The sequence below is a fragment of the Quercus lobata genome, chromosome 6 (genome assembly GCF_001633185.2).
Source record: "Quercus lobata isolate SW786 chromosome 6, ValleyOak3.0 Primary Assembly, whole genome shotgun sequence".
NCBI classification, from domain to species: domain Eukaryota; kingdom Viridiplantae; phylum Streptophyta; class Magnoliopsida; order Fagales; family Fagaceae; genus Quercus; species Quercus lobata.
The window spans coordinates 15,921,435-15,944,480 of NC_044909.1; the positions used below are offsets into that span (position 1 = coordinate 15,921,435).

Here is a 23,046-nt window from a genome sequence, read left to right on the forward strand (position 1 = left end):
TCTTATGCAAATAGATGTACGAGTACCATTGCTCCTTATGCACATTTAATTAATGAGTGTCATTGTCATTAGCATACATTCATTTAATTTACAGATCACCCAGCATATAATCAACTAATTAAATTCAAGATTTAGACCAAGCTAATTTGTAACTAATCCTACATTAAGTACCAACAAAGTAATTATAATTATACTTGTGGCGCAAGTACAGTAACTATAAATTAGTTTATAGTTGATCTAGATTCTAGAATTTAGTGTAAGAGTTATAAACTTCTCTACATCTCCATCACTAGTCAATGTGGTCCTGCACATATGTGCTCTCACACACACGGCTCATGACATGGCACAGCAAATGACATGCATGGATCCACCAAGAAGTAAAAATTGGGTGTGAATCATGATCTGAGTCCGAGCACTTAAAATTGTGGTCTTCATCATCGTATAAAGTGATAGCTTGATTAGAACTATAGAGGAGTTTTTCTTTTTTCTTTTTATAGTTCAATAGTTGGAAAGGGAGAATTTGAACCCTAAATGTCTCTGTTAAAAATACCAAAAGATATCAACTAGTAGAGTTATAAGACTTGGCGTGTTGTTATTATTTCCATAGATTGGTTCATAAGTTATTCAAGTGGGGACAATAGAGATGAGAATTTACAAATCCTATACCATCCAAATATTAAATGTGGAAATCCAGTGAAGCATCTGTCTTATTGTCTAACCTTTCAGGCTTAAAAGACTTGGGATGTTACACCAAAAGGTATCAATCAGTTGAGCTATAAGACTCTTGACATGAAGTTATTATTTTCAAAAGTTTGTGAACTTATTTTAGATTGATTCATAAGTTATCTGGGTTATTATCTAGTCTTTCTACTTGAAGGACTCAGGATGTTACACTATTTCTTTTTTTTTTCTCTTCTTTTTTTCTTTTTTCCGCTTGTCGAGTGTCAAAAAACTAATGCGGTTTTAAGTAAATAGAACACACGTAATTATCTAGTAACTAGGTACAAACACAATCTAGACTCTGGACTCTTGACCCTTCCAGGAGCTTCAAAAAAGAAAGTGGAAGCAAATGAGTTTTTACAATATCAAGTGCAGGCTTAATAGCCCAATTGTGAGGTTCAAAATCGTACTGGCTGTTTTAGGCTAGAGTTGATTATCAGGAGCATATTCCACACTCCCATAAAAACTAGAACCACAAGAATGGCGGTTTAGAAAGGCAAGTCTTCATGGTTTTTGGAAGCTACACGATTGGCTTATCGAACGTGTTCACCAAAAACCTTCAACAAAAATAAAGTGTTCTCCGAACTGAGATGCTCATGAATTCTGATAGCAGAGAAAGGAAATGCATAGAACATTTAAGGAGAAGGGTTATGCTTTGCCTAGCGGTTATCGACCTATGGGCAGGAGACAGCCAGACAGGCTACGCAGCAAGGTAATTTCACATAAGAAAGCAACTAAATATGCTCAAACAGGTTTTATTACTTGGCAAGTACCACTTTTCTCCATTATTTGCACTAAATCACACCCATTATTTCAAGTGTTTTTGTAAAAAGATAACCAAGTGACCATGTATCGTCTCATCTCGAAAAAACTACTGAGACCACGTGAGAGTATAAACTACTGAGACCCTGTGAGAGGACCGAGACTAGGATTCATGAGGTTAAGAAGCTGTTGTAGGCATGCTAAATTCACAAAGCTCAAACTGCATGGGAGTATAAAATGAAATGTGGACCAGGATTTTCAAGATGACAATGTGGGTCAAATTATTGTGATGCAAATTTCACGCCCATTTCAAAAAGTAAGCAGAAACACCAGGGGATATATCAAAAGCCTCATTTTTAAACTACTTCAGAGCTGGAAGCAACTGCAGAAACACTCTTTACAAAATGTTTTCCTGTCAACGAATATAACCTCACTCCAAATCTAAGACCCAACAATTTCCTCAGATACATTATTACAACGGACAAACCTACAAATTCGTAGGCATACTCCGTCATAGTTTCCTTTCATTGCCCATTTGAGGGACGGAAAACCGTATAGCCATTGACACCACATACCAGATTTGAATAATCTGGATTATAATAAGAGTAACCATCCCCCTCCATGCTCCTCATGCCAAGTAGAGACAAATCAGAACCAGCAACCTGCCACTGGTTTGGAATTAACCCATCTACCTGCCCATTTACATAAGGTAATGCACTGGCTTGCGGAATGAAATCCCTCATTGAGTCAAACTGGCTGCCAGGAGAGTGATAGCCTTGTTGAAACCCATCATCATGCATACTATAAGTTCGCTCAAACCTGCAAGAGCTAGATGAGGACCCCACATCACCTGGAAAAGTAAATTGCCTATTCAATTGCTGTGGCCCATTGCTGAGAGACTGAAAAAAAGGGCTGCCACTCGCTGCCTTCCCAACACCATGTTCATCATCAAGCAGGTCATTGATGATATCAAGATGTGGAAAATCTGCCAACACACCTTGCGTCTGCCGGCCAGAGGTACAGGCTGGAAATTGAGTGGATAATTGCTCCCGTGATCCACTGTGTAGAGGCTTGTACAAGTTCAGGTTTTGAACATCATTCATCAGGGAAGAAGGATCATAGTGCATGTTTCTGCTGGCTTCCCTTTGAGAAGTCTCCATCCAGTGGGGTCCATTCTGTAAAACGTCCCGCATTACCATGCCATATGGAATACCCGATTTGACAGAGGTTGGGTCAACCCTCTCAGAGCTTTGGGGTAAAAACATTGGTGCAGATGCAAAGGTAGCTGATTGTGAGAATGCTGAGGATTGATTCACCCCCGAACTTTGAGAGTTCATTTGAGTGAAACCACCAGTACTCGAAGCCACAGGGTTACCCACAATGGCATTTCTATAGGACTGAGTAACATAACTATGTGTTACTTGTGAGGACTCAGGACCTAACCGGCCAGCTGCACTCACTGAACGGGCAAGTAGAGGGGCTGTTTGAACCATGGATACAACAGGAGCAGTTGGCCTGGGACCAGGAACTAGAGGAGCACTAGAGGGCCTTGACATCATAGGCACTTGCTGTGCCACGGCTTTTTCAGTGGGTTTTGGGCTTGCAGCTTTCTGGATCTCAGGTTTGGACCTGCTTGTTTGGGATGAAGTAACCATAGGTGCAGATTTATCGGTTTGTTGAGTGCCGCCTGAAAAAGTTTTCCCAAGTGTAACAGAATCCACCACAGCATTACTATGGTTGTCCATCTTTGATCGAACAGTTGAGGCTGGATTCTTGGGTGGACTTCTGGGAGAGGATGGTACTGCAGACATCTTATCTTTAGAGGGTCTTTCTACATCAACCTGCTCTTTGGTGCTCAGTTTCTTTTGCAGCAAAATTTCTTCTTCCTATTACATAGAAAACCAAGCTTCCAGTCATGCCAGGCTTACAGCAATTTTTCTATCAAAAAAAAGGCATATGTTGAAACCATCGGAATAAAATGGCTGTCTAGAATAGAAAGCGAAAAGAAATTAAGCTCCATTTGTTTCAACATAAAAACCTATTCCTAGGATGTGAAAATGATTAATTTTATAAAGGTTAGTAGCAGCATAAGAGGTAGTGGTGGTGGCAGTATAGAAGAGTGGAGGTAGGTGCAGAGGGGGCACAGGTTTTGTCCAGAAAATGTGTTATGTTATAGAAAAGCATAACCATTTTCTGCTATTTTGGGATAATTTCTATTGACCATGAAAATGTTTTCTATTAGTAGTTTTCAGCTATGTTGCACTGACACGGACACGAGAATACGGCAATTTTTGAAAAATATAGACAAGACATAGCGGGGACACAGTGGTTAAATAATTAATTAAATTTTATATTTAGGCATATTTTTTAATATTTTTAGACATAAAATACGTTTATGTCTAGAATTTAAATTATGTAAGAACTACAAATAGTAATCTAACACCCAAAGTAGTACAATAATACACAAAATGTTTAGAGTACAAATCAAAAATTTAAATAGGGATATAGTGATATACCCCAAAGGTTGATGATAATAGATCTTTCAAGGAGAAAAAAGATAGCTGCACACTCTTTCTACTGACTTGTGCTTATGGGGGGGGGGTGTCCGTAGTTTCTTCCTTGAGTCCAAACATTTTCAGTTAGTTTTAGAGGAAGGGGGTCATTATTTTAAGTTACAGATTTTTGAGGGGCAAATTCTTTATGAGATCAGTTTTTTTGGGCAAAAACGCAGCACATTGGTTGATGTTTAACATAGAACACATTGTTGTTGGGGTGAGCCCCAAACAGTTTTTTACTCTTAGAGAAGGAGACAGCTTTTACTCTCCAATGGAGTTCCAACTCCTCTGGCCAGTTCTTGCTGCTGACTGAGCTCAAAACAGGTGGGTCTAGGAGGTCGATTATCATACCGGAAGGTAAAGAGAGATATGGCTGGAGGGCTTTTGGCCTTGAACTTAGAAAAGTATTGAATCCTTCTCATTATACAGTGGGAGAAAATGGTCCCAAATTCATTCCTCAGGTGCGGAGGTTCAACCTGGAGGCTTATTCTAGAACTTTTGCTGAAGTTGTACAAGGCTTTCATGGAAGAACAGAGGATAGAAAGAAGCCTATGCAACCAGGAGTCTCAGTCAAGGGGAAGATACCACATAAAGGAGAGGAGAAGATGGGGGAGAATCTGAGAAGCACAGGTGCAAAAGTAGGGGATTTTCCGGTGAAGTTATCTGATAAGATGGAGGGGGTGGGAGGGGTTAGGAGGGAGAGCTGCATTCATGAGGTGGCAGAGGGCGGTGAGCAAACTTTGGCAGACCCTAGGATCAGTGTCCCTAGCAGTAGTTTGAATTCAAAAGTTTATGACAAAAGGAAGAAGAGTGACGTTTGGAGTTCTGGCTGATCAAGGAGAGGTCTTGTCGTGGAAGTTGATGTGATAGGAAGGAGGCGGGTTTTCTGGGAGAGAAAGAGAGGGGGGTGGTACGAAGCGCAGAGTTGTTTCTCGGGCAGTTGGAAGGGAGAGTATCACGGAAGTTTCTAAATCTCTTAAATGGGTTCCTAAGGGCTTCAAACGGGCTGTTGTTAAGCCATATTTGGGCCTAGGAACAAGCCCAGAGCTGACTGACCCAGGTGTGGGTTTCCTTAAACCAGTGTTCTCTGGGCCAAGTACTTTTGAAGTGGGCGAGGGCTCGTTGGCTGGTGGTGGAGGCTCAGCCCAAGCCCCATTGATGGCTGTTCCTGAGATTGGAGTTACGGCCTGGTGCGCTAAGTATTTGGTAGATGGTTCCTCTCTCGCCAGTAGCTCTGGCGAGCTCGTCGTCGGCTGTAGCTCTGGCGAGCCATCGTCGCCACCGGAGGCCGATGGTTCCTCTCTCACCGGTAGCTCTGACGAGCTCTCGTTGTATCTGGGTAAGGCCGATGGCCCTTGCAACGCCAGAACCAGCTCTGACGAGCCGTCGTTCTCACTGGGAAAGTCCGACGAGCTCTCCTCTGTTGGTACTAGCTCCGGTGAGCTCACGGTGTTTCCGGGTAAGGCAAAAATGGCGATTTCGAGGCCGTTGGTTGAGTGTTTCCTATCTGGTTTGTTTCTGAGTTTTTTGCGGGCTGGGCTTGTGGTTTTGGGGGATCAAGAAGGGGATGATGGTGGCTTGGTCAGCCTCACGCCGATTGCTGCCCTTGAACCTGAGCAACCCAGGTTAGTGGAGTTACCCACGAAGACATTGTGTGCTGTCCCTGGGGCGAGTGTTTTAGTGGAGGAAGAATGGAATCTTTCAGATAAGGGTTTGGGTGGAGAGGATAGCTCACCTGCCCCTCTGATGTCTATTACTCCCTCTGGGCTACACTTGTCAGCTGAATTGAATTGTGGTAATGAGGCAGTGGGGTGTGAAAATATATTGGATACTTCAAGATGGGTGAAGAATAGACTCCCTAGTTTCAGTAAACTGGTGGGGTTGCCTTTGAACCGTCATGAGAAGCTATGCATCGCATTGTTACAAAAGATTGAGAAGGAGACGGAGACTGCTAAAGCGATGAACAGGAATGTTACTCTCTCTAGAAAAGCTGTTATCTATAAGGATAAAGGGAAGAGAGAGCTGAAGAACCTGCAATCTTCGGTTAATTATGACAGCAGGTAGTGTGTTGGCTGTTGAGCTAATATTCAGTTAGGATATTCTTGTATTTATGAATTTAAAAATTCTCTCTTGGAATGTTGGGGGTCTGAATGACCGTCGGAAACGTTCAATTGTTAAAAATTTACTGCGTGATTGGAAGTGTGATGTAATTTGCCTTAAAGAAACTAAACTTACTGGCATGGACAGACAGATGGTGGGGAATTTGTGGAGCTACCCCTTTGTGGATTGGGTGCCTTTGGACGCTGTCCAGACAGCCGGTGGGATTCTGCTGATGTGGGATAGGAGGGTTTTAGAGAGGACGGAAGTTTTGGTGGGTTCCTTCTCTGTGTCTGTTCGGTGGCAAGGGGTGGGAGACGATTTCAGTTGGGCTTGTTCGGGGGTTTATGGCCCTATTGATAACAATGCGAGGGGGTTAATGTGGGATGAGTTGGTTGGTGTTTAGCAATACTGGAATGTCCCTTGGTGTTGTATTGGGGATTTCAATATTGTCCGCTTCCCTAGTGAACGATTGGGTAATTCTCGTCTCACTCCGGCAATGGAACTATTTTCGAAGTTCGTCGAGGACCTTAATTTGATTGATTTGCCTTTGGAGGGAGGGAGCTATACTTGGTCTAGAGGGTCAGTTCGGCCTTCGATGTCTAGGATAGACAAAGTTTTGGTGTCTCAGGATTGGGAGGAGCATTATCTGGATGTGATCCAACGGATTTTACCTCGCCCTGTTTCTGACCATTTCCCTATTCTAGTGGAGGTGGGGGGAATGGCGAGGGGGAAGAGTCCATTTAGGTTTGAGAATATGTGGCTCAAGACGGAAGGCTTTATTGATAGAGTTCAGTCTTGGTGGAATCGTCATTCTTTCTCTGGCACTCCTAGTTTTGTGTTTGCCAAAAAATTGAAGGCCTTGAAAGAGGACATTGTTCGGTGGAATCGTTTGGAGTTTGGTCATGTTGGTCGCAAAAAGTCTCAATTATTAGAGACTTTGAATTCTTTAGATGCCAAGGAAGGGGAGTTTGGTCTCTCTGATGCAGAGTCTTGTGAGAGAGCGGTGGCGAAATCTGAAGTAGAGAATCTTCTCTCCTTGGAAGAAATCTCTTGGAGACAGAAATCCAAGATGTTATGGATTAAGGAAGGAGAAAACAACACTAAATTCTTCCATAAGATGGCTAATTCCCGGAGAAGGTTTAATCACCTAAGTTTTTTGGAGGTGGATGGGGTGATCTATGAGGAGGATTCTGAGATGGCTGCTCAGGCTGTACATTTTTATAAAAATTTGTACCAGGAGTCAGAAGAGTGGAGGCCCTTTGTGGAAGGTCTGGAGTTTGATCAGATAGATGGGTCGGAGAGGGATTGGCTTGAAAGGAGGTTCGAGAAGGAGGAGATTCTTCTAGATCTTAATGAGTTGGGGGGAGATAAAGCTCCAGGTCCTGATGGTTTCTCTATGGCTTTTTTCCACCATTGCTGGAGAGTGGTGGAAAGAGATGTTCTAGCAGTTTTTTAGGAGTTCTATCATCATAGTAAGTTTGAGAAATCTCTGAATGCTACCTTTATAGCTCTTATTCCCAAGAAAAATGATGCTTCTAATATTCGAGACTTCAGGCCTATCAGCTTGGTGGGGAGCTTGTACAAGATTTTGTCGAAGGTTTTGGCAAATAGGTTGAAACAGGTATTAGATCAACCGATTTCTAAGTCTCAAAATAGTTTTGTGGGAGGTAGACAGATTCTTGACTCAGTTCTTATTGCTAATGAGTGTGTTGATAGTCGTGTTAAGAGCAAGATTCTGGGGGTTATTTGTAAGCTTGACATTGAGAAAGCTTACGATCATGTGAATTGGGAGGCTCTTCTAGATCTTTTGAAGAGAATGGGCTTTGGGGAAAAATGGTGTAGATGGATTCGCACTTGTATCTCTACTGTCCAGTTTTCTATTTTGATTAATGGGGCGCCAGCTGATTTTTTTGGGAGCACGAGCGGTCTAAGACAAGGGGACCCGCTATCTCCAATGCTGTTTTTGGTTATGATGAAGGTTTTAAGTAGGATGTTGAAAAGAGTAGAAGGTGCTGGCTTGATCAAGGGTTTCCAAGCTGTTGGTAGTCGGGGTGTAGGGGAATGTGTCTCGCATCTTCTGTTTGCGGATGATACTATTCTATTCTGTGATGCGGATGTGGAGCAAATCCTTCATGTGCGGATGCTTATCCTTTGTTTCCAGGCTATGACAGGTTTGAAGGTTAATGTCTCGAAGAGCGAGCTGGCTCCTATAGGGGAGGTTAATAATGTTCATGCCTTGGCAGAGATTCTGGGTTGTCGGATTGGGTCTTTGCCTATGACCTATCTTGGTATGCCGTTGGGGGCTTCCCATAAGTCCCCTTCTATTTGGAATCCTATCTTGGAGAAATTTCAGAGGAAATTGGCCGGGTGGAAGAAGTTCTATTTATCTAAAGATGGTAGGTTGACGCTGCTTAAGAGTACGCTTTCTAACCTTCCTACTTACTATTTATCCCTTTTTACCATTCCCTCGCATGTGGCTAATAAGATTGAGAAGATTCAGAGGGACTTCTTGTGGGGGGATTCGAAGATTCATTTGGTGGGGTGGGATAAGGTGTGTGCTCCTAAGGTTAATGGTGGTTTGGGTATAAGGAAGTTAACTACGTTTAATAAAGCCTTACTAGGAAAATGGCTATGGCGGTTTGGGGTTGAGGAGACTCGTCTTTGGCGGAGGGTTATAGCTTTGAAGTTTGGGGAAGAGTGGGGGGGTTGGTCGTCCAAATTAGGCAGGGGTGTTCGTGGGTGTGGTTTATGGAGAAGTATCCAGAAAGGCTGGGAGGTGTTTAGCAAACACATCCGATTTGAGGTAGGGGCGGGGGATAGGGTGAAGTTTTGGACGGATCAATGGTGTGGGGACTTACCTCTCCATCTATCCTTCCCGGTAGTGTATGGGATTGCTATTAATAAGGAGGCATCTGTAGCCTCGTCTCTCGAGCGTCTGGGAACCGAGGCCCGGAGAAGTTGGAAGGTTCTCCTTCTTAGAAATCCGAATGATTGGGAGTCGGGTGTTGTGGATGATTTCCTTCATTCCCTGGGTTCTAATTTACCTCTATCTGAGCAAAGAGACCGTATGATTTGGAAACTATCAAAGAGGGGGGATTTTGATGTTCAATCGTTCTATGATAAGCTTCGTTGTCCCTTGCCTATTATCTTTCCTTGGAAAGGTGTTTGGAAGGTTAAGGCTCCTACGCACGTCTCCTTCTTTGTTTGGTCTGCAGCTTGGGAAAAGATTCTTACAGGGGACATTCTGCGGTGTAGAGGCTTCGATTTTGATGATTGGTGCATTTTGTGCCGCAGTAATGGGGAGACGGCGAATCACTTGCTTCTTCATTGTGGAAAAGCTTTTCAATTGTGGAGCCTAGTGTTTAGATCTTTTGGGATTTCTTGGGTCTTGCCAAGATCGATTGCAGATATGCTTTTCGGTTGGTGGAACTGGCTCGGAAAGCACTCTTCTAGAGTTTGGAATCTAGCTCCGTTGTGCCTAATGTGGTGCATTTGGAGGGAGCAAAACTGGCGTACTTTTGAGGACAGGGACAAAACTGATGACCAACTACTCGCTTACTTTAGTGGCTCTCTTTTTGATTGGTCTAGGGCTCAGGGACTCACCTCTAGTGATTCTATCCCTATGTTCCTCAGTTCTCTTCTTTGTAATTAGTTCTTTGTTGGCTTCGCTTGTTTTCTTATTTTCTCCTTTTCTTCTCCCTTTTTATGTTTCCTCCTCTGTACTCTCTGTTCTTCCTTTTGTTTTCTTGAGGTTTTTTAATATAATTTTCTTACTTATCAAAAAAAAAAAAAAAATTTAAATAGGCTACATTCAAATACTAATACTAATACTAAAAATAATAGTCAAAATAATAATATAAATTATTTTCTTTTGGACCAATGGCATATCAAAGACATCATGGCACTGACATATGGTACTCAATAGTTAAAATTTGAAATTGAATGTTTGAAAGTGACTTTCACGTGGGGTTGGCAGAAGACACACAAAACAAAGAGGAAATATAAAAAAGTATTAGAAAAGTTAAAATGAACTAGACTAGAAGACAGAAGGCATCTGGGTGAGAGAGCGAAGAAGAAGAAGAAGAAGAAGAAGGAGAGAGGAGGAGCTCGCTGATCGGAAGGGACAGGGCACGGCGTCAATGTCTATGGAGCTCGCCGATCGGCTCGATCTAGCTCCGGCGAGGGACAGAGGGCAGCGGCAGCGGGCAGAGGTTAGAGAGAGGGTGGGTTGAGAATTGAGATGTGGGTTTTAACTTAGACATCTCAGACTAAGAATTTTTGTTTTAGGGTATATCTCAAAATCAATGGTATTGGTAAGTCCATCTATCAAAATCTGTGATTTTTTTTTTTCACTGCTGGCATGTCGGAGCCGCATCAAAGCCATGTTGGAAAAAAAAAAAAAAAAAGACACTCGCCGGACACCGGAATCCGGCGAGTCGTACCCGTTCCAGTTTCCAACACCGACACGACGCCAAACATGTCCGTGCAACCTAGGTTTTCAGTTGCACCAAACATCAAAGGAGATAATATTCACATAGCTAAAAATGCTATATATAGTGGACTTGACCTTCTTTACCACATGCTGCTCACGCGACTTTATCCGATTCTGCAAGGAGAGAACAGACTCAGACTCAGATTCACCAGCCTTACAACTAGCAGATACATCATTTAGATCCCCTGCATCCTCTGCAGGCCCAGAAGGCTGATTATCCATCTCATTTGCCCAACTACTACCGTCATAGGTTGCCTTGCCCCGTTGGTTCTTCCCCCTACAAAGTTAGGGGAAAATAACATAAATACCTTGTACTCTGATTTAAGGGAGTACACAAAGATGGGTAGCCATATAGTTTACCTGCTAGGTGATTTTTGGTGTTTATAATTTGGGAAGGAGTTCCCCTTATAGGGCCCACCCATTACCACTGACGGAACAGAGTCTGTAGAGCACGTTGAAGAACTGTCATCCATTACCGAATGGCTCTTTCTTTCAGCAACTCCATTTTGTACAGATGACAGGGAACTAATTCCACTACTACCAACTTCCATTGGAGGATGAACTTCTGATGTATCAGTATCCCAATTGACAGGACTAGCATCTCTGTCATCTGAATCAGGCTGAAGAACTTCAGGAACTCCATCTACTGAATCAGACTCATCAGAAACATCGTCCAATATATCAGGCTTTTCAACCATAGGTTGCACATCCTCCATAATGCTGTCTTGTTTTTCATCATTGGCGTCTTCCTGCAGGTGATTGTCTTGTACCACCAAATTGGACCTTTCCTCTCTCCCTTTCTCCTTCCCTTTCCGATTATTTCGCTTTTGTTTGGCCTGTAGTACAAGTCAATAAGGAAATGTTTTAGTGATTAAATTAGAAAGCAATCCAATTTTTTTAGCCTAGCTTTCGTTTAACAAGAAACATTTTTTGCCAATATCTAAATACAAAGCAATCTAAATTGGAATAACAGTTCTTCCATTAAGAGGACAACTATCAACATCCAAATTGAATCCTATAAAAAATTCACAAATCATTTCATCAAACACCACAAAAACCCTATCAGAATCTTAAATACATTTCCATTCAACAATACAACTTGCATAATATATCACTCTATAGGCGAATTCGATCATTAATACGTAAGAAAGGACAGAGCATCAGGAAAAATATGAAACAAATAATCTGATATTGCACAGCCTGTGTTGACCCCCCAGAAAAAGGGTCCTAGGCGTAAGCAGTAATGTTAAAAATCAGGTTACATGACTAAAACATTTAGATAATGAGCAAAGTGTGTCCCCCACATAATTAAGCCTTTACATTTTGTTAATTTTTCAAACCATTATTCATTATAAGGGATTAGCTATATTGAAAATGCTTCTACAATGAAATAACCACGCTACAAATCATTACAACTCTACATGATTAAATGTCACTGCATTGACAAACATCAACTGCAATGTCATCAACATAATTGACCTTTCCATCTGTATTATTGAACCATTAAAGATACAAAACTCAAATTCGGTTGATGACCAAACTCTTTGGAGATTTAGATGTTTAAAAAAAAATTAAACCTTGTTTTTCTTTGATTTCTTTTCCTTTTCAGTTGCTCCACGTTTCGCCTTCTGTTCACTTTCAGCAAGCCAAGCTGCCTCTTCTTCACGGATGAGCTCCTCCTGCTTCTTCAATGCAACAGCTTCCTGGTAGGCAACCTCAATTTTATTGCTGCATGTGGGGGGAAAAAAGACTTAGGGTATATACAGGAACAGACAAGCAAGTAAACAAGTTTGGTGCCCAATGGATTAGATCATCAAATAATTTACTCCCTTAGTACCACAAATTCCAGTTTGGGCTATCCCAAAATAAATGAAACTTTCCAAAAGAAAATGCTTAAATTTCTATACTACGTTGTCTTTTTCAAAAAAGCAAACAAGATTCATATTAAAACCCATGCCACCTATTATAAAACAAAGACATTTCATGAAGATCACTATATCTTTTATCTTTGCATTAAAAACCTAGCAATTTCAAATGTCATATTTAGGGATATAGAGGGAGTAGCTGATAGTTATTTTCCATTATGACCCATTAGAGTGCATTCCATCAGTAAGAACAAAGTAATAAAACCATGACAAGTTTCATTCTATAGCTCAATTAAAACATAAAATTGACTGCAAAATAATACCCTCATTTTCAGGAATAGAATGGCCAATGTGTAAGACACCAAAAAAAATTTCAAATATTTTGAGTTTGCAATCCTATTTCACCTCAGGAGAGGATCCCCTCCAATTGAGGATTCATAGAAGCAATAGTACAGTTTTTCGTTATTGGTAAACAAGAAATAGTTTAGCATCAAACGAACAACCTGAAAATATGGGCAAGCACAAATATCTCCACAGTTCTGCGACCCAATTCTGTAAGACGCCTTTCATCACGCTCAATAGAATCTTTGTTGAAGTCCTCTCCAGAGTTTCCATCCTGCAAATAAAGGTAAAAGGTAGCTCAGCCATCCAAAGAGTTTTTTTTTTTTTTTTTTTTTAAATTAGTAACGAGAAAATTTTGTTGAAAGAAAAAAACAAACCAAGTACAGCAGGGGCGTACATAGGAAGCAATATAATAAAAAGGTTAGTGGGTGATGGAATTCTTGTGGTCAATACTTCATTTTTTTTTTGGTACTCTTGGAAACTCTAGTACTTTTCACTTCTGTTCTTCATTTTCTCTTAATAAATTATAGCTTTACAATACAAAAAAGTTATAGAGTGGGTGATCATGAAAATATCAAAACAATCTCTAATACTCATGTTTTCTTCACTCTATCTCTATGCAGGGTTATAAATTATTAGTTTATATTTACACAGGGAGAATGAGAAGAGAAAGATATTAATTGCAAAAGAAAACCAGAACCTGCCCAACATTCAAGTTCATGGTAATCAGCCATACACAACTCCACAATTTCTATAAAAGTTTTGACACAAAAAATAGTTTCAGAAACTCACCTTTGTACGATTCTGTGGACCCTTCTCATCTTTCGGAGGCAAGAGATCCATGGCAGCCCTCTCAAGTAACAATAAGACATCATCAACTAATACAAACACGTCTTTGTCCACACGAACAATGGGGGCCGGCATTTCTTCAGCCTCCAACAATTTCAACCTCCCTTTCTTAGAAATAGTCTGGCCTTCAAGTGCCTTTAATCCACTATATAGGGAATCCATTACCAAAGTAGATGTGACTTCCTTTTCTATAAAGAAGTGCTTCACAACTACTTTTAGAATCACATCTGTCTTCTCCCTGGACATTCGACGCCTAGCATTTTGGTCAATTCCCAACCAGAACGCACGGAAACTGCAACAATTAAAATAAAAAATAAAAAATAAATTTAGACTGAACAGAAATGTAACTAAAGTTGATAATTAATAACCACCACAACCTAAAGCATTACCCAGGGAAGGGAATCAATAATAGTATTAAGTTAGACTTTAAATGTTTTCAAAAAAACAAGAAGACATATATACATATGCCAAAACACACAGCAGATGCAACACGGTGGCATATCCATCAGCATACAAACCAAATGATCATTTCCTAAGAAATCCTAAAGAAAAAAAATGTGCGTGTGCATGTGTGTGTGTGTGTGTGTATATATATATATCCTCCAAAACTGACTTGTTGAGTAATGACTGATAACCAGAGTTCTAGACTATATTTGATGAAGGTAAACGCACAATACCTTGACCACCTAGCTTTATCATCTATTAACTTCCCAAGCTTGCTTCTTCTTTCCTCCACAAATCGCCGGCAAATCTGTTCCACATTTGTTAGATATACCCTAACAAGTTCTCTCCTATACTGACAATCAAGGCAACGAAAAGGCCTGTCTGCCCTCTCCCTACAAACCAGAAGCAAAAAAGAAATGCTTATAAATATGAACAACTGCAGCAAATTAAACATAGAAGGTAATACAATCATACAACACACCCACACAATTACACCTCGAAATCCACAGTAAAGCATACAAGTTTCTTTTTTTCTTTTTCTTTTTTGATAGATCACAGTAAAGCAAACAAGTTTCTAAAGGGAAATGACTCGGGTCAAAACTCATAGTACAATCAGGAAGAAATCCCAGTGAAAGATACCACCTTCCAGATCAACTTAGATGAAAGATGCATGCAAAATCAGTTGTAGACTTTATAATGATAGATATACTTCAATAATAATACCAAAAGAAAAGCTTCAAGACTTCAAGAATGCATCAGCTTCGAATTAAGTATATTTCACTCACAATTGTGCATGCATAATGTCTAGTTTATACTAATTTATTGCCATGGGAAGGTGATGTATAATCATAGAAGGCACACTAAGCAAATCAAATATACAAAATGAATGAATTAAAGATGTGCAACTGCCATGTGGAAGCATTGGTTGGTCATGCAAAGAGTGAGATAGTTATATGCCTTGTAATTCTCCTTAAGTATTCAGTTCATTTAATATTTAACCCCTCTCCACTTAAGCATAATACAGAGATGATTGATGGCAAAAAATAAAAAAAGGAGACATCCCACAAGTTCATTTGTTCAAATGACTTGCAATAACATGACCCCAATTGCCTATAAAAACTCAAAAATGATCCCATATCAAGCTAAAGCACAGCAAAAGAGAGAAATTACTATTTCCAAACAAAGCTCTGTTTGGTTTGTATTTATAGAAATTATTTTGAAAAACAACAAGAAATTTTTTTTTTTTAAATAATTCATTAGTTTCAATTAATTGGGGGGGGGGGGGGGGATTTAAAGATGTCTCTGTTGAAAAGGCTCTTGGCAACAAAAAACTGTATTTTAAAAATTAAAATAATAACAATAATTGTTTTCTCCACTAAAAAATTGTTTCGCAATGTGTTTTTTCCTGGTTCCCCCCCCCCCCCCTAAACCATCACAATCAGCACCACTCAAACCATGCAATGCGTTCCAGTCCAAATAGTAGAGCAGTACCAGCATCTTCGACTCTCAGCAAAGAAATTTGCAGAAATTGACTGACCCAGAATGATGGGTCAAGTGTGAGCTCTCCGACACCACCACAGAAGAACAAGGCCATCCATTGTTTTCTTGACCTCTAAGGCCACCTTGCACGGCTACAGCCAAAACATCCACCAATCAGCAGCACAACATAGACAGTAACCCAAGTACTTATCAGCATCACACCATACAAATCTGGCCAGACTGACCCACACACCCAGGCCCCTGTGAACCATCCCAACCACTGCATTCTGCATCTAAGAAGACCACCCAAAACAACCCACCTCAACCACCAGATCCAAAAGGACCACCCAAGTCACAGTGACGCATCCCAAAACAAGCCTCTAATGTGCATGGCCATCTTGGCCGAAAAAGACACCGTTCTCAAACAGATATGGGATAAATGAAACAAAGGAGGGAGCTCAGGTAGATGAGAAGGCAGACAAAAGGAAAACCCATTTGACAATCCAGGGTTGCAACCCACAACCTAGAGGACATATTACGCCATATCAATGAAGAGGTTAAGTGGGTTCAACATGAACGGCAATGACAGATTAAGGTGGGTTCGACACAATTGACAATGGGCAACCTGATTGCTGAAAGAAGAATAAGTCAAATGGTAGAAGAAAGGATTTCAAGGCCGGTGGCAATTTTATTTACAAAATTACTGCATCTTCTTATCTTAAAAAGAGAGAACCAATATTTGAACATCAAACAAACTTCAGCAAGTGTTTTCTTTTTCCCTTCTTTTCTTTTTTTGATTTTAAAGTCAGGAAAAAAAAAAAAAAAAACCCTTAATAACTTTAAACAGGGCATGCATACATTACAATGCCAGAGTTAACAAATAAGGAATACTATCCTAAAAAGAAACGTCTGCAATATCAGAATTTTATAATTAAGTATAAATACCAATCAAAATGTCAGAAAATGAAACATTGTTGATCAAACGCTAATGGGCAGAAGATTCACGAATCTATCAATTATAGCACACCTGATAACTTGAACTTGAGCCTTTATTATAAGAGTGTCGGCATCAATAAACCCATCTGACATTTTTGTCAGCTCCATGAATTTTTTCCACCCCCAGTCATGCTCTTTCTTCCAGAATCGGTGCAATGTATCTGCAAAATTTTCACTTACTCACTTGCACTGACGAAAAGAATAAAAACTCCACACAACTAATCCAGTAATTAACCAACCAACCAGAATATTTAGATTTCTTCGGATCTTTATTAACAACAGCTATAGTGAACTGTGCAAAATGGCTCCAGCCTGTTTCACAACCAAAAGGAAGCTACATGATTACAACCACACAACCAAGAATAGCAATCACCAGAAAATTCCAAACTTTTTAAATATATCAAACCTGGAAGAAGTTTGTCATGATTAGCAACACACAGAAACAAAGAGAGATGATGGCAGACATCACATCCTTGGGGATAAATTAAAATGTACCTGCCATAAACAGCAGAATGCTTAGGTCAAGAAGACTAAACTGTCTGACAATATTAATGTAATTAAGAGTTTTGCAATATATGTTCTATATTTACTGTATTTACCAAACCCTACAAATCGTAGAAACTAGCAAGGACACGGATGCATTTATCATTGTTCAATACTAATTCACATTACTGAGGATGAAGAATTGAAAAATGAACATGTGATGTAGCTTCATTGTGATAGGTACAAATAATAATGTGATATATCTACATCAAGTAGTACAAATCATCTACATCCAAAATCAGGCATTTCATTCTAGCATGCATATTAATTAAGATTAAAAGAAAAGGGAAAAAAAAAAAAAAAAACCAATTTACAAATAGGTAGAAATTATCCACTAGTGACATTATTATAATTAAACAATCGTTCTCTGTGATTAATAGTAAAAATTGGAGTATGTATAGAAGGATTTCAATTTTACCACTAAGGCTTCATTTGGTTGGAGGGGAGGAAAAGCAGAGGGACGGCAAATTTTTTTGTTTGATTGGGATGAAAAATGAGAGGATAAAAAAAAAGAGTTTATATAAATTTACTCATATGCCCTTATTAAAAAAAAAACTATGCCAAACTTATTATAATAAATAAATAAAATAAAATAAAAAGGAAACACCAATCAAAAAAAGCAATCACCCAAGTTTATTGAAAAGAAAAAAAACAAACAAACACAATCACATTAAGATCCAGTACTCCAGTTAACCCCCCCACCCCCAAAAAAAAAAAAAAAAGTTTAAATAGTAGAAGAACCAAACGACCAAACCCAAAAAAGAGAAGCAGCAGTAGTTTCACCCTCAAACAAAAACAAATATATGTATGTGTGTGTGTGTGTGTGTGTGTGTGTGTGTGTAATAGTAGAAGAACCAAACGACCAAACCCAAAAAAGAGAAGCAGCAGTAGTTTCACCCTCAAACAAAAACAAATATATGTATGTGTGTGTGTGTGTGTGTGTTTGTATATATAATAGTAGAAGAACCAAACGACCAAACCCAAAAAAGAGAAGCAGCAGTAGTTTCACCCTCAAGGAAAAAAAAAACAAAAACAAATATATGTATATGTGTGTGTGTGTGTGTATATATATATATACAGCCAAAGAGTGAGAAGAGCAGTAGTTCAGTCATTTGACTGCAAAATACTCTTCTCCTCCCCCTCCAAATTGGAGAGATTCAATTTTTTGTGGGCCAAGGGAGAAAATGCTTGGGCCCCACCAAAATCCCTGCCCTTTTCTCTCCCAACCAAATAACACAAAAAATCATTCTCTCCTATTTTCTCCTCCCCTTTTACCATCCTCCCCTAAATCTCCCCAACCAAACAAGCTCTAAGATTCATTACTTTTAATTTACTTATCAAAAAAAAAAGGATTCATTACTTTTAATGAATGATAAGTTGCATGCAATGTGAGGTACAAATGTTCTCAAAGTATCTCTCCCCATTAGACTAGAGGTTAGAATTTACACAAGCATATAAAGGAAATTAAGTAAAAAAATTCAAATGAGTTTCAGAGACGATGAAACTGCCTGAGGCATGTGAATGTAAATGTGAAGTATGTAGTAATATGCATAAAACGTACATATAAAGTACAGAAACATAACTTATCAAACAGAACAAGTACATTAACATATCTATAAATGCTTATACACATATATGCAAATTCATAGTATATTTCCGTGCATATTTGTACACTTCACAATTATATGAAGAAAACGAAGTAAAAAAGTATGACAAATAACGTATTCAAGAGCTCGTACCATTTGTAGCCGCCAACCTCAAATTGATTACTACGAAGTTCTCTTTTGTTGATCTCTGAAAATTTTTCTATCCTCCACGTATATTTTCCATATAGTTCAGAAGGTTTTGGCCCTATAAAAACGTAACATATTTGTGAACAATTAATTATATAATGGTTTGATTGGAGAAAAGAACAAGAAGAAGTAATCACTAACTCTAGTAAGATGGCTAAACGACAACTATTTGACAAATAAACCTAATATTCACTAGATAGCATCACCAACTTTATCAATAGTATTTTAGTAAGAGCAAAACTTAGATATAGTACCTTAGGTACCCCTCTTAAATTATTCTATCTTTCTAATTAATTATCTCAACAAACAGCATTTAAAACTAACATCCTACTGTTTCCTGTTTCTTTATTCTTTTTTCTTCCCTTGACCCATGAGAGAACCTGATGGGTCATTGGCTGTGGGGCACTGAATGAGGGCGCTGAAGGTGCTGTGGAGAAGGCAGAGCAGAGGTGCGCCACCTAGCACAGCCGTGGTAATCAAAGGTGAGGGTGATGGTGTGGGATTGGCCAATAGGTGCAGGTCTTTGGGGTGTAGTCTACGGTGATTTGTTTCCAGGATGAAGAGTTGGGTCAGCCATTGGAGTTGCAATTTGCAAAAGGATTTTTTTTTTTTTTTGGGGGGGGGGGGGAGGGGAAGGAGAAGCAATTTGCAGAGCCATGAATCTCACTATTCTCTAGGAATATTTTTCCACAAATTTTATACAATTGAAAAAACAAAAAATAAAGAGATTATTCAATGCCATTTTCTGAGTTATTTATCTAGACAGATGGAAATAATTTAAAAGGAGTACCTAAAGTACCATATCTAAGTTTTTCCCTTTTAGTAATAAATAATAATTGAATTGGATGTGTATTGTGAGTAATATGCTTCAGCAAAGACAGCTAAAACCAACCAAAAATATATATAAAATATAAGGCTACGAGAGGCCTCACACAAGAAAAATGACAGTTCATAAATGAAATATCTTCATCTCAAGATTTTTTTTTTTTTTTTTTTTTTTTTTTGGATTGGTAAGTTAAGCACACACACTGTGGGTTCTGAACCCATACCTTACCCTTCATCCCATTATTAAGGGAGTAGAAAGTGCCATTTGAGCTAAAATCAAGAAGCAAGCAAACACAATCTTCTCATAATACTCTTAAAGCGATGGTTTACATCTTCATTCTAGGAAAAAACTTTAAAATAAGACCAGTAGTACAAGTTTTAGAAACCCTGGGAGAAGCATCATGCAGTACGATTTTTTTTATATCACAGTTTGAAGATATAGGTAAAAAGTTCCTTGCTTATTTCTCATAATATTAGAAGAAGTTTGAAGATTTATAACTGCAGTGAAAAAGTGTGCAAAATAAATTACACAAAAGAAAAACAGGAAAAATCATTAAAAGAAAGTTTTACATGGCTATGTCACTGTGTTGGACGCCCAAACTACATTTTTGATGTACAACAGTTCCTTCATAAGTATTGTTAAAGTACAACAATAATGTAGAATGGAAGACAGGGTACTTGCGCACACCAATACAGGTAAAAAGACAAGCAAAAAGCTCTTACATAACATGAAGGGGAGGGGAAAAGAAGAAGAAATCATACAACACGCAGAAAGTGTTGGGTAAGTTTGTCAAGGATATAAGCTATAAGAATGTGTTAGATAAATAATATAAACACTTTCTAAGTGTCCACATTTAGGATAGCTTAAATTCTTGGCTGATTTGGCTTAAAAAATAAGTTGTATAAAAGTACAGTTGTACCTAAAAAAAGAGGCCTTAAATAGCCGTATATAAGTTGGCCTGAAAAATAAGCCAGTTTATAAGCTTAAACAAACAGACCCTAACAACGGTAGACCAAATGCTTGACCATTTCTGGTCGTTTGTATATGTAGATATAGTTGAGGGGAAAAGGGTGTAACGGGACAAAACACATACCTCCATCATTATCATCATCAGTTTCCCAATCAGGAGGCGAAGTCGATGGGGTTCCATTTTCCACCTGCTCAGAAGACCGCCATTCCGCCAATGCTTCCCCAGATTGACAACGCTGCCCACTTGAAAATCCCTCCGTGGACCTTCCCACTCCAGACTCCTCACTTGCAGTGCCAGCCATTTCCCACTTCAAAACTCCTTCCTCCACACTCCTGAATTTACTCACTACAGAATAAGAAAGCCAACAATAGAACAGTCAATATTGCATCTCAAACCACACTTTGCATGCCAACAACATAACAGAAAACCCGGACCAAAATTACTTGTATATGCCCGAGGCTCATGAATTGCCAATTCTACAGTACAAAAAACTTAAAAAATCATTCTTTGTCGTTGCTGGGAATGTAGTAAAACAAAAGAATTGAAATTGAATTAATAAATTTTCCACAAACTGGGACATTAAAGAACCAAAACCTTCACTCCAAAGATCCTAAAAGAACCGTTTGGCTCAGATTTTTGTTAGCTCTTTCTTTTTCCCAAACCCCAACACAGCTTCAAAGCATGATAATTTTTTTATAAAAAAAAAAAAAAAAAACTTCAGTTTCTTTCTCATTTCCTCAATTTTCTCGGCAACCAAACAAACCCCAACATTTCACAATACTCTAAGCCAAAAACCCAACCCCGAGAAAAACCAAATAACAGTAAACCCCAAATTCAAAAATAGAAAAAAATAACTGCGAAAAAATCAAACACAATAAAAACAAAATCAAATTAAACGGTCAATGAAATTAACCCCCAAAACCCTAAAAAAAAAACAAAACAAAAACAAAAAACAAAACCATCTAGCCGCACCCAATTGCATAAAAAACCACAACAATCCGAACCCAAAGATCGTACATAAATATTCCCCAAATAAAAATCCCGATCAAATTCAGACCTTGTGACGCCAACAAAAATTTTAAAAATAAGACATGGAAAATGAAATTGAGAAGGGCAATCGCATAGATCGTATGCGTATACGAACCTGGAAATCGAAGTCCAGAGCTTTGTCAATGGCCAATAAGATGCTCTGAGATTTTTGAGAGAGAGATAGGTCGAAGGAGCAGCACAGAGAGAAAGAAGAGAGAGACAGAGAGAGCAAAGACGGAACCCAAAAAACAAAATGGTATTTATTTTTTTTTTTTGGTATTAAATAAAAAACATATTTTTTAATTAAAAATTATTTTTATTTGTCGGAAGAAAGAAAGAGAGAGTGGGTTTTTGGCCTTTTTTGGAAATGTTCCTTTCCACACTCTATAAAGAAAAAAAACTGGAAGCTTTAAAAATAAATTTAAATTATTTATTTCAATTTTATATTTATATTTATATTTATAAAATATTTTACTTAAAACCTAAAAATTTTATATTTTTTAATTTGTAAAAAATGAAAAATGTAAGGGAGGAGTTGGTGACGTTATATATAAAAATATAGGGCCGGTGACAAGTGTGGGGCGTGCAGGGGTGAAAAGAAAAGATTTATGCATGACCGAGGAAGCCTTTAGGGCTCTATATAGTAGATTATTGCCTACGCATATTGTGGGGCCACTTCTTTTTCTTTTCTTTTTTGTGTTAATGTTTTGGGTGTTAGGGCTTTGTGATGATGGAGAAGGCCCAATGATAAATGCTAGATGGGTTTTCCAAGGCATATTTGGAAGGGCTTAGGGATATGGATTTAGGTTATGGGTGGCTGAAATGCAAACATATCTACTTGGATTTGGGTCAACTATGAAAACACCCTGCGAAGTTTCAGTTCTTCCTCGTAGTTATAGCGAAAATATTATTTTGATTCTTACATTTTGAGGTTACAGTTAATTTGATCTTTATATTTTAATAGCAGTTAATTAGATCTTTATTATTTTCAAGTTACAATCAATTTAGTCTTTACCATTAACTCACTAACAGAAAATGTTTATGTGGCTAACGGTGTGCATTGTTGGCACACTTGAAGCTTATATGGCATGTAGAATGGTAAAAAGAATTTTTTTTAATTAAAAAAACTCAAAATTCTCTATTATTTTTCTTAAATTTTCTTGCGATTCAAACACTAATTGACTGGAAAATGAACCAAAACCATAAACCCATAACCAATGGAACTTAATACAAACATAGGATTCACAAACCCATAAATACATAGAATTTTAGCATAACCCA

The 23,046-nt window shown here is 38.7% G+C and overlaps 1 protein-coding gene across 2 annotated transcripts; it reads right to left on the reverse strand.

The window, feature by feature from the left end:
• Nucleotides 1–1,737: 1,737 nt before the first annotated feature.
• Nucleotides 1,738–22,027, reverse strand: LOC115994461 (TNF receptor-associated factor homolog 1b-like). 2 transcript variants are annotated; one of them, XM_031118631.1, is made up of 13 exons: nucleotides 21,881–22,027; nucleotides 20,860–21,081; nucleotides 18,887–18,998; nucleotides 17,011–17,099; nucleotides 16,848–16,916; nucleotides 16,636–16,765; nucleotides 14,363–14,521; nucleotides 13,629–13,977; nucleotides 12,998–13,110; nucleotides 12,207–12,357; nucleotides 10,990–11,465; nucleotides 10,705–10,906; nucleotides 1,738–3,368 (listed from the first exon to the last, which is right to left on the reverse strand). In XM_031118631.1, exons 2-13 carry the CDS (start codon nucleotides 21,035–21,037, stop codon nucleotides 2,007–2,009), a joined length of 3,390 nt encoding a protein of 1,129 aa, XP_030974491.1. In that variant the 5' UTR covers nucleotides 21,038–21,081; nucleotides 21,881–22,027; the 3' UTR covers nucleotides 1,738–2,006. The 2 variants fall into 2 exon arrangements, with proteins under 2 accessions (XP_030974491.1, XP_030974492.1); XM_031118632.1 differs by having other exon boundaries at nucleotides 1,820–3,368; nucleotides 10,714–10,906.
• Between the last annotated feature and the right edge of the window lie 1,019 nt (nucleotides 22,028–23,046).